The sequence below is a fragment of the Pan troglodytes genome, chromosome 20 (assembly GCF_028858775.2).
Source record: "Pan troglodytes isolate AG18354 chromosome 20, NHGRI_mPanTro3-v2.0_pri, whole genome shotgun sequence".
NCBI classification, from domain to species: domain Eukaryota; kingdom Metazoa; phylum Chordata; class Mammalia; order Primates; family Hominidae; genus Pan; species Pan troglodytes.
The window spans coordinates 56081370-56093964 of NC_072418.2; the positions used below are offsets into that span (position 1 = coordinate 56081370).

General features: G+C 40.5%; 1 protein-coding gene across 14 annotated transcripts in view; it reads right to left on the minus strand.

Annotated features, from left to right (window-relative positions):
- Positions 1-11302, minus strand: part of ZNF677 (zinc finger protein 677) — a 51438-nt gene extending 40136 nt beyond the window's left edge. For 6 of the 14 annotated variants that reach the window (XM_063802234.1, XM_016934340.3, XM_063802238.1 and 3 more), the window contains exons 1-5: positions 10952-11149; positions 9407-9480; positions 7859-7928; positions 3356-3641; positions 69-222 (exon numbers count right to left, since the gene is read on the minus strand). In XM_063802234.1, coding sequence (XP_063658304.1) covers positions 69-222; positions 3356-3379 — 178 coding nt within the window. In that variant the 5' untranslated portion in view covers positions 3380-3641; positions 7859-7928; positions 9407-9480; positions 10952-11149. Of the gene's footprint in view, positions 1-68; positions 223-3355; positions 3642-7858; positions 7929-9406; positions 9481-10920 lie in introns of all 14 variants that reach the window. The other 8 variants (XM_063802235.1, XM_009436187.5, XM_054672587.1 and 5 more) reach the window with 6 other exon arrangements.
- Between the last annotated feature and the right edge of the window lie 1293 nt (positions 11303-12595).

A 12595-nucleotide genomic window follows, 5' to 3' on the forward strand; every position in this document is an offset into this window, starting at 1 on the left:
AGACAAGCATATCAGGGCCTCCCAAGAGACTCACAAGGAAAAATGTAAAGATGTACAAGGGTGGTTACCGTTTTCTGGAGGGATGTTATCCTCATCGAGAGAAAGCAGGTTCCTGTAGTTCTCCAACATCACGTCCCTGTACAAGGCCCTCTGGGCAGGGTCCAGGCACTCCCACTCCTCTTGAGAGAATTCTATGGCCACATCCTTGAATGTAAACAGTCCCTGAAATAAAAACACACTTCACCAAGTGGACACAGGAAAATTTCTTATTTTCACACAAAATGACAGAAAAGAGGTGTACATATTCACTGATTTATGTGAGTTAATGCAAGCAACTTATATATCTCTAATTTTATTTTTTTTAAACGGAGATGAAATTACATAACATAAAATTAGCTATTTTAGGCTGGGTGCAGTGGCTCACACCTGTAATTTCAGCACCTTGAGAGGCTGAGGTGGGAGGACTGCTTGAGCTCAGGAGTTTGAAACAGTCTGGACAACGAAGTGAGACTCCATCTCTACTAAAACATTTAAAAAATTAGCTGGGCACAGTGGCATGGGCCTGTGGTCCCAGCTACTCAGAAGGCTGAGGTGGGAGGATCACTTGCACCTGGGAGGTGGAGACTGCAGTGGGCAGTGATCATGCCACTGCACCCCAGTCTGGGAGACAGAGCAAGACTTCACCTCAAAATAAAACAAATAAATTAGCCATTTTAAAGTACAATTCAGTGGCATTTAGTACATTCACAAAGTTATACACCACCACCTCTGTCTAGCTCAAAAACATTTTTATCAACTCCAAAAGAAATGCCGTACCCATTAAGCAGTCACTCCCCATGTGACTTTAACATGAAATAGGCTTAACCAAATAGGTAAGTGACTTGCATGCTGCAAACTATGAAATACTAATGAAGGAAATTAAAGCAGACAAAACAAATAAATGGAAAGATATTCTATGTTCAAGAACTTAGAAAATTAATACTATGAAAATGTCCATATTATCCAAAGCAATCTACAGTCAATGCAATCCCTATCAAAATCACAGTGACACTTTTTACAAAAATATAAGAAATAATCCTAAAATTCATATAGAACTATAAAGACCCAAAAGAGCCAAAGCAATTTTGAGCAAGAATATCAAAGCTGGAGTATCACACTTCCTGATTTCAAAGTATATTACAAAGGTATGGTAATCAAAACAGTATGGTACTGGCATAAAATAGACACACAAAACAAAAGGACTAGAATACAAAGCCCAGAAATAAACTCACACATATACAATCAACTGATATTTGACAAGTGTGTCAAGAATACATAATGGAGAAAAGATGCTGTCTTCAGTAAATAGTGCTGGGAAATCTGTACACCCAAATGCAAAAGAATGAAACTGGATGCTTATCTTATGCCACAAATAAACTCAAAACTGACTAAAGACTCAAGGTAAATTTACTCAATTTACCTTGCGTCTTTAGTTTTACCTGAAATTGTAAAACTCCTAGAAGAAAACATAGGGAAAATGTTCTTGACATTATCTTGGCAATGATTTCTTGGATATAACACCAAAAGCGCAGGCAAGAAAAGGAAAAATAGACCAGTGGGACTACATCAAACCAAAACACTTGTGCATACCAAAAGAAACAACCAACAGAACAAAAAGGCAACTTATGGAATGGGAAAATATTTGCAAACTATATATCTGAAAAGGGGTTAATATCCAAAAAATATAAGTAACTCCTACAACTCAAGAGCCAAAAAAATTAATTACCCAATAAAAAATGGGCAAAAGAGCTGAACAGACATTTTTTCCAAAGAGAATATAAAAATGGCCATTAGGTACATGAAAAGGGGCTCAATATCACTAATCACCAGGAAAATGCAAATCAACAACATAATATGATCTCACATCTATTAGGATGACCACTAAAGAAAAAAAAGGACAAGCAATGTCTAGGATGTGGAGAAAAGGGAACTGTTGTACAATGTTGGTCAGAATATGAATTAGTGCAGCCACTATGGAAACAGTATGGAGGTTCCTCAAAAATTAAAAATAGGCTGGGTGCGGTGGCTCACACCTGTAATCCCAGCACTTTGGGAGGCCGAGGTGGGCAGATCATGAGAGCAGGAGTTCAAGACCAGCCTGGCCAACATGGTGAAACCTCATCTCTATTAAAAACATAAAAATTAGCTGGACGTGGTGGTGGGCGCCTGTAATCCCAGCTACTCAGGAGGCTGAGGCAGGAGAATTGTTTGAACCGGGGAGGTAGCAGTTGCAGTGAGCCAAGATTGTGCCACTGCATTCCAGCCTGGGCAACAGAGGAAGACTCCATCTCAGGAAAAAATAAAAATAAAATGACCGGCTGGGTGCAGTGGCTCACGCCTGTAATCCCAGCACTTCGGGAGGCCAAGGCGGATGGATCACACGGTCAGGAGATTGAGACCATCCTGGCTAACATGGTGAAACCCCGTCTCTACTAAAAACACAAAAAATTAGCCAGGCATGGTGGTGGGCGCCTGTAGTCCTAGCTACTTGGGAGGCTGAGGCAGGAGAATGGTGGGAACCCAGGAGGCGGAGCTTGCAGTGAGCCAAGATCGCGCCACTGCACTCCAGCCTGGGTGACAGAGCGAGACTCCGTCTCAAAAAAAAAAAACAAAACAAAAAAAACGACCATGATCTAGTAATTCCACTTCTGGGTATATATCCAAAAGAATTAAAATCAGGATCTTGAAGAGAGATAGGTACTTCCATATCTACTGCAGCTTTATTCTTAATAGCCAAGTCATGGCTAAATATCCATCAAGGAATGACTGAATAAAGAAAACGTACACACACACACACACACACACTCTCTCACACACACACGAATATTATTCAGCCTTAAAAAAGAAGGAAATCCTGCTATTTGCTATAGACTACCTGAATGAAAATGGAGTATGTTATGTAAGTGAAATAGGCCACACAGAGAACAAATACATGACTCCACTTATATGAGGAACTGAAAACAGTAAAACTCATAGAAACAGAGAATAGAATGGTGGTTGCTAGGTGCTGAGTGGGGAAATGGTGAGGTAGTAATCAGTTTCAGTTACACAAGATGAAAAAGTCCTAGAGATCTCCTGAATAACACAGTGCTTATAGTTAATTCTGTATTGTATACTTAAAAATTTGTTAAGACGGTAGTTCTTAGGTTGTATTCTTATAAAAATATGAAATAATAAAGATGGCAAGAAAAAAACTTTCTGAGGCAATGGATATGTTTATGACAGATTGTAGTGGTGGTGTCAGAGGTATATACTGATCTCCAAACTCATCAAATTGTATACATTACATATGTATAGGTTTTTATGTCAATCATACCTCAATAAGGAAGTTAAAATTCATTTAAAAGTGAATTTTTCAGTTTTCCTTTTATTGATTTCCAATTTCACTCGATTGTGGTGTGAGAATAGTTTTGTAAGTTGTAGCTTTTTAAAATGTATCGAGACTTGTTCTGTGGCCTGACATGTGGTCCATCCTGGAGAATATGCTATGTGCACTAGACAAGAGTGCAGATTCTGTTTTTGCTGAGTGCAGTTTTCTCTCCGTGCTTGTTTGGTGTAGTTTACAGCAGCAGTGTCCAACCTTTTGGCTTCCCTGGGCCACACTGGAAGAGGAAGAATTGTTTTGAGCCACACATAAAATACACTAACACTAATGACAGCTGATGACCTTAAAAAAAAAAATCACAAAAAAATCTCATGTTTTAAGAAAGTTTAAAAATTTGTGTTGTGTCACATTCAAAGCCATCCTGAGCCACATGCAGTCTGTGGTCCATGGGTTAGATAATCTTGGTTTAAAGTGTTGCTCAAGCCCTTTATTTCCTTACTAATCTTCTGTCTGGCTGTTCTATCCATTATTAAACAGAGAGCATAGAATTCTCCAACTATTATAGTAGGACTGTATCTCCTTGTAATTTTTGTTCCAAAATATTTGGGGTGTTGATATTTGATCCATATTTTTTATAGCAGTTACATGTTCTTGGTGGATTAACCCCAATATTTACTGTCCTTCAACATCTCTGGTATCAATTTTTGACTTAAAGTTTATTTGGTCTGCTATCTATATAGCTATCCAGCTAGGTTTAATATTTGCATGAAATACCTTTTTACATCCTTTTATTATGCTTTCCAGGCTATTTGTGTTTAGCTCTAAAGGAAGTCTTTTATAAACATTATATAGTGAAATCATAGTTTTAAAAAATTATTCCTCCAATAAGTGCCTTTTAAAGGAGAATTTAATCCACTTACATTTAAAGTAACTACTGATAAAAGAACCACTTTTACCATTTTGCTACTTGTTTTTCACATGCCTATCTTTTTTGTTTTGTAATTATTCCCTTACTTGCTTCTTTGTGTGTATAAGTTTGTGTGTGCATATCATTTCGGTTCCCTTCTTTACATTTTTGTTATTTTCTTAACGGTTGCCCTGGGAATTAAAATTTCCATCAGAAGCTGATAATAATTAAGTTTCAATCGATGCTAAGTTGGCTTCAATTGCATAACAACTTCTGTTTCTATATAGCTCTGGCTGGTTCTCTTTATAATGTCAAAAATTACTTCTCTATGCATTTTATAGCCAGTAACAGATTTACAATTACTGTTTTATACATTTTTAAATCATATAGAAAAAAAGTTTTTAAAAAACCAGTAATATTGGCTTTTGTATTTGTACCTACGTAGGTGTTTTACCTGTATTAATTTGTTTTTATGGCTTTAAGGTACTGCTGGTGTCCTTTTACTTCAGCCTAAAAGACTTTGCTTAACATTTCATGCAGGGTAAGTCCACTAACGCAAACTCCCTCAGCTCTTGTTTATCTGGGGATCTCAATTTCACTGTCAATTCTGAAGGATAATTTGCCTGATACTGAATTCCTGCTGGATAGTTCTTTCATTTCAAACTTTGAATATGTCATTCCACTAATGTCTAGCCTCCATAGTTTCTGATGAAAATTTGGCTCTTAATCTTTTTGAGGATCACTGTACATGACAAATTATTTCTATGTTGCTACTGTCATGATTCTCTTTTCCTTCCACAGTTTGATTATGTGTCTTGCTGTGGATCTCTATAAGTTTATCACAATTAAAGTTCACTGAGTTTCCTAGGTATACAGATTCATGTTCTTTATATATTTGGGAGGTTTCAGTTCTTATTTCTTCAAATATTCTTTCTGCCTTTTGCTTTCTCCTTTTCTTGGAAAATTCTTATTAAGCATACATACATATGCTTCATGGTGTCCCAAAGCTTTCTTATATTGTATTTTTCTTCCCTTTCTTCTGCTCAGATTAAATAATTTCAATTAACCTAAAGTTTAGGTTAGCTGATTCTGTATTCTGTCACTCTACTCTTGAAACTTTATAGTTGAAATTTTCACGTTATACTTTTCAGCTCCAAAACTTCTATTTCACTTCTTTTTAATAATTTCTATGTTTTTACTGATATTCGTTGAAACACTGTTGTCCTACTTTCCTTTAGTTCTTTGTCCACCGTTTACTTCAGCTCTCTAAGCATGGTTAAGATAGTTGATTTAAAGTATTTTTTAGTAAGTGTAATGTCTGAGCTTCCTCAGAAGCATCATTATTAAGCCAGTAATCATGCTTCAAATTGCCCAACCTGGAGGAATCCTCACACAGCTGTAGTACAGTTGGCCTGCTCAGAGGCAGCCAATGCGGATTCTTTATAACGGAGAAAAACTGTAAACAACCAATGTGTCTTCAGTAAGAGAATGCTCCAATGAGAAAGTAAAAACTCAAGTTGTCTCTGTTTACCAGCAAAAAACCAAAACAAAGACATGCAGTATACAAATATACAATTTTGCAAAACAGAATATCACAACAAAATATTCACTAAACATTTTCTAAAATTAAATTATGATTTTTACGACTTCTCTTCCATTGAAAAGAATGAACAGTAGTTCCTGATGGGGATAGTGGGTGATGGTGGACTGGACAACATAATGTTTTACTTTTTAGTCCCTAAGCATCACTGCGTGACATTTTATCATAAAAAATATATATATCATGTGATGTTTACTACAAAAGAAATGTAGTATTTAACAAGTAGTGTAATCAGAATTTGGCCCCTGCCTCTCTGATGACAGAAAGTTCTGCTCACAGGTCTTAGCTATATTATAGCCATCTTTTGGCTATTATTTTTTAATTATTATTATTATTTTTTTGAGATGGAGTTTTGCTCTTGTTGCCCAGGCTGGAGTGCAACGGCACGATCTTGGTTCACTGCAACCTCTGCCTCCCGGGTTCAAGCGATTCTCCTGCCTCAGCCTCTCGAGTAGCTGGGATTACAGGCACGTGCCACCACGCCCAGCTAATTTTGTATTTTTAGTAGAGACGGGATTTCACCATGTTGGTCAGGCTGGTCTTGAACTCCTGACCTCAGGTGATTCACCTGCCTCAGCCTCCCAAAGTGCTGGGATTACAGGTGTGAGCCACTGCACCCAGCCCCTTTTGGCTATTATTAAAAAGTCAAAAAAATAACAGATGCTGGTGAGGTTGTGGAGAAAAAGGAACACTTACACACCGTTGGTGGAAGTGTAAATTGGTTCAACCATCCTGGAAGACAGTGTGGTGATTCCTCAAAGATCGAAAAACAGAATTACCATTCAACCCAGCAATCCCATCACGCGTGCACGAACATACACATACGTGCATATGTTCACTGCAGCACTAGTCACAATAGCGAAGACATGGAATCAACCTAAATGCCCACCAATGGTGGACTGAATAAAGAAAATGTGGTACACATACACCACGGAATACTATGTAGCCATAAAAAAAGAGATCATGTCCTCTGCAGGGACATGGACAGAGCTTGAGCCCACTATCTTTAGCAAACTAACACAGGAACAGAAAACTAAATGCTGCATGTTCTCACAAGTGGGAGCTAAATGATGAGAACACATGGACACATAGAGGGAAACAGCACACACTGGAGCCTATCAGGGATGGAGGGTGGGAGGAGGGAGAGGATCAGGAAAAATAACTAATGGGTACGAGGTTTAATATCTGGATGATGAAATAATCTGTCCAACAAACTCCCATGACACAAGTTTAGCTATATAACAAACCTACCCCTGGACTAAAATTAAGAAAAATAATAAATTATAGACATTTTTATCTAAACACCCACTGCATGAGAATTCCCAAATGAACAGGAGAGTCTTCATGAGATGGATGCACTGTGAAGAATTTAAAGAACCTCCTGCTGTTAAGACAACTATGTTGATTTAATATTTTAAAACCAATTATGAAAAAAGACTACCTTCTCCATCCCCAATGTCTACTTCTGAACTTCCCATTCTATTTCAAATTAATATTTTAGAGCCAGAAACACACTGATTCAATTGTTTAGCTACAAATGTATTATAAACTCAAGCTAAGCAAGTTTCCCCCATCAGTCTTCTTTTTCAAAGTTTTCCAGGTATTTGTGCACATTAATATATCACTTCCACATGCAGCTTCTTTAATCCTGGTTTATAAAGAGCTGAAAGGGTATCCAAATGAAGTCTCTAAACAGTCACTACCACCCAACCTCACTGACACCATGGAGCCTGCCCCCCATACCCAATCCATGCCTAGGCATAAAACCCTTTCCAGAACAATCATCTAAACGGAGCCTTTTCCAAAGTTCCGTGTTACTGGGTCACAGTGAGATGGAATCTATGTGGAGATGGAATTGAGGGAAAGCCCTGGGTGTGAATATACACATTAGTCAGGACACTTCAGAGCCAGATAAAATTAGCAAGTCCAAAATATGGCATTTCAGGAAGGAGAGGACAAAACAATGAACCAAGAATATAACTTTTACCTGAGAAAGAGCCATTCCCTCCTCTTCTTTCTTTCCTCTTCCTCTGAGTTTCTTTCTCAGGTAAGTCAGTCTGTATGTCAAAAATATGTTGTTTAATGCTTAAAATCAACACACCCCCTTCCTCTACCACACACACACAGGAAGAGGCTTGATATAGAAAAAAGATGGTCCTTAGCTTCCAATTGCAACAAGAGTGAAAATAAACTCATGAAAAAAATAAACTCCTAAACAGAGACTAAGAAGTGAGTTATTCCACCTATGTCTTCAAAAAGTTCTCCCTTCTTGCTGAAACCCACACATTCTGCATCAATTGCATTGTCCTTTGTCCACCTGACACTCAGCCAAGAAAAACTGTTGTGTCCAAGTTCATGGCCAGTATCCAATGACTCTCAGTCAATGCAGGATATAAAAGCCTAAAATTGGAACAGGTGAAGAGCCACCATAGCTCCACGAATCCCTGCTATAGCCATACTAAGTAGTTTAGACTTTTGTCCCACAGGCAGGGGGAAAGCATAAAAAGATTTAAGGCCAGGAGATGACATAATAAAACTTAAGACTTACTTCTGATGTAGAGATAGGGAGAAAGAATAAAAAGCTGAGAGAGAAGCAGCTCTCCTATCTCTAACCCTATGCCCCGACCCCTTTCCTAGTAGTTTCCATCATTTTTGGAGGTCTCAGAGTCATTTAAGACTAACTGTAACTGGGCACCCTCTCTCAAAAAATTGCCACATGCAGACACATGCTCAATCCTGAAAATCATTTCAGGGATCCCATCGGCTCAGATTCAGAATTTCTGGTATACCCATCATCTCCACGTTACAGGTGGGCACACTGAGCCTCAGAGAGAGGAGATATTTCACCAAGTTACCTGGAAAAGGTCTGAGTTGAGTGAGCAGAACTCAGTTGTAAATGAATGTTGAAATGGTGGCCTGGATAGGGCAGTAGCAAAGGTTTGTCCTTATTTCCAGATCACCATTCACATTCCTGAGTAGAAACTTCTATTTCATGGGTTTAATTGATCCCAAGGATTTAATTCTCTTCCAGAAAAATATTCAAAAATATGAAATTACAAATAGCTCTTGGAAAGCATGAAAGGGGGTCAGCTGTGGAGATTAGTGCTGAGTAATCTCTTCATTATGAACAGACGGGCTCTGTTGGAACAAAATTCCACACCAATCCAGGCCATTCTTCAACATCTTGCAGAGAAAGGACAAAGCGGACCTGGAGGAACATCTACTTAGTGGGAGGCTTTTAGATGACATAAGGGAGTAAAGAAACTGAATACAGCTGAGCCTTGAGCAACACCAGTAGTGATGGGGTGCTAATCGCCCCCCACCTCCAGTCAAAAATCCAGGTATAACTTTTGATTTCCCAAAAACTTAACTACTGATAACCCATTGTTGACCAGAAGTCTACTGAAAACATAAACAGTTGATTAACACATATTTTGTATGTTACATGTATTATATACTGTATTCTTATAAAAAAGTAAGCTAGAGAAAAGATAATGTGATTAAGAAAATCATAAAAAAGGGAAAATATATTTACCATTCATTAAGAAGAAGTGGATCATCACAGTTCTTCATCTTTCTCACATCCTCCCCGAGGTCATATTGTGTGGGCTGCAGTGGAAAAGGAAGAGAAGAGGTTCATTTTGCTGTGTCAGGAGTGGCAGGGGTAGAAGAAAATCCCCTGTATAGTTGTACCTGCTTAGCTCAAACTGGTGTTGTTCAAGGTCAACTGTATTAAACTAACTGGTTAAACCAGATTTTAAGTGGTAAAAGATTATCAACACCTTAGAGTGAAACACTGTGAAATCAAGTACCAGACATAAAAGAATAGTTCCAATATATGATAAAAAGTAGAAAGCATTGAGGCCAGGCGCGGTGGCTCACGCCTGTAATCCCAGTGCTTTGAGAGGCGGAGACAGATCACCTGAGGTCAGGAGTTCGAGACCAGCCTGGCTAACAAGGTGAAAATCCCGTCTCTGCTAAAAATACAAATTCACCGGGCATGGTGGCGCATGCCTTTAATCCCAGCCACTCGGGAGGCTAAGGCAGGAAAATCGCTTGAACCCTGGAGGCGGAAGTTGCAGTGAGCCGAGATCAAGCCACTGCACTCCAGCCTGGGTGACAGAGTGAGACTCCGTCTCAAAAAAAATAAATAAATAAATAAAAGAAAGAAAGAGAAAGCATTTAAACCTCATAAGCTGAACAATACATTTAAGAGAAAATAATTTGAAAAAATTTTTTAAATCCAATAAATTATGGAATTACATTTAAGACAAGTTGAATACACGTCAAATTTAGAAAATGACACAAGCCACACACACAAAATGGAGGGAACAATATTGTTAATGTCTGTTTGTAAAAGCAGCATATGGTGTCACAGTTTCTTCCCATTTCTTGACTCTCCTCAAGATCAGAGAAAGGGAAGAGGGTGAGCTGGAATTAACTGAGCTAAGTCCGTTAACCCTCTGGCTGAATAAGGGTTGCTTCTGATGTAATAATTAGAAAACGCAGAAGCCTCACCCTAGTTTTGCAATTTTCATTCTCTTCTGCACAAACAATGAGACAAATTTTAAATTAATTATAGGGCCATACATCAGTACTTCACAACTTAATGTTCCATATTAAATCAACTCCACACTCGCATGGATTTGGGTGCCCCCCCTTTCTCCACCATTATGTGATTTTTTCCCCCCCTCTCTATAAATGTCTCTCTTCCACCTTCTGTTTCTTTCCTTTTCTTTTTCCCATTTCGGCTTTTTCCTGTCCCTTTCTGCTCATTTGGCTTCCCTTCCTTTCCTTCTCTGACAGTGTTTGGCCCCATCCTGGTAGCATCCTTTTTTTCAGTCCCTGGTATTGTTTCTGATGGCGTCTAATTTCGCGCATTTCTCCCTCTTTATCCTCCATTTCTGCTTCCCCTCTGTTCTCCCCGGAGGAGGGCGAAGGGTGTGTATCCACCCCGAGTGAGGGCTTTACCAGCGGGAGGGAAGAGGGAGTCAGAGAAGAGTTTTAAGCAGAGAAACGACGCGGTGGGCGGTCGGTGTCCACACTGACCTAAAGCAAAAAGGTCGGGGCCAGTACCCACTTCAGAACGATCTTAATCCGAAATGGACGCAGATCTCTAGACCCTCTCGGAGCGACGGGACTGGGAACGTCTTAGGGCCACGCCGCGAGAGGAATGAGCAGGTTCGGGGTTTTAACCTACAGGGCGACCCCAAAACCCGACAGCGGAGCGTGGGAACCTGTGGCCCGCGAAGCGCAGGCTTGAACCCGAAAGCCGGAGACTCACCCGAGAGCGCCAGTAGCCCCGCGAGATCCGCTTCCGGGTCGGCAGGAACCTGCGCGTGCGCGAGTGCACTGGGGCGGCGCAAGGGGCAAGGGCAGGGGCAGGGCGCGGACAACTGTGGGGATGGGCGGGCAAATGGCGGGGATGGGCGGGCAAATGGCGGGGATGGGCGAGGACAATGGCGGGATGGGCGGGGACAATGGAGGGATGGGCGGGGCCTAGGGGTCGGACTGCCGGACCTCCCCTCGGCGCGTCCCAGCGACTTTTTAGGTCTGTTTGTCGCCCAGCAGTACTCGGTTCTTCACTTTTGGATTCCCTTGAATCTCTATGGTGTCCTTTGGAGCCTAGCTAAGTAAAAAATTAGAGACCTGTGGGCCCCTTATATTGGAATCGGAGCTTAAGATGGGAAAGGTTTGCTTGAAAACGTTTCTGCGAGCGATGGAGGCGCGTCCTGCGATGAGGCGGGAGGAGCGCTGGGACCTGGTGGATGGGAGAGGGCGACGGTATAAGGAAGCGCTTGGATCCAGGAACTTCTGAAATCCGGACGATTAAAATTTTTATTTAATTAAGCGAAAGCTGGAGTTGTCTGCGTAGGTGATGGAAACTGGAATGAGATGCATTTTTGTGCCTGTGCGGAGTGTACAATTTTATATTGACTTTCACTGGAACGTAATTTTTATTTCTGCTCCCCAGTCACCCAGGAGGCAGAGATGCACCATGGGCTGAGTTCCAGAGAATTTATGGGGTCAGACCCTGGGCTGTGGGGGGTGGAAGGCTGAGGCTTGGCTTTAAAAGAACGCAAAGTTCTGCTTGTATCGATCTAAATTTATTTTCCTTTATTATCCTAATGCACATTTCTTGAGATAAATTACAAATCCAAGTGCTGGATTTATTGGAGTTGGTATCTTGTGTTTTGCCTAAGTTATTAATTACTAATATACTATCGTTATTATTATTTTTATTATTATTTTGAGATGGAGTCTCTGTTTCCCAGGCTGGATTGTAATGGCGCGATCTCGGCTCACGGCAACCTGCGCCTCCTGGGTCAAGCGATTTTCCTGCCTCAGCCTCCCGAGTACCTGGGACTACAGGCGTGTGCCACCATGCCTGGCTAATTTTTGCGTTTTTAGTAGAGACGGGGTTTCACCATGTTAGCCAGGTTGGTCTGGGACCCCTGAGCTCATGTGATCCGCCCACCTGGGCCTCATGAAGTGCTGGGGTTATAGGCGTGAGCCACCTCTCCTGGCCTTTAGTCTGTAAAGTCTTTATTCTCAGTTATTTGGAAGAGTATTTTTAACATAATATGTGCTTGGCAATTCTCCTGGCCAACTGAATTGATTTCTCTTGGGCCCAGAGAGGAAACTTATTGACTGGAGGCTCCCCAAGAGAAGATGAGCCCATATGGGGGTATCTGAATAAACCAAGGTCTATCCACTGTCTCTT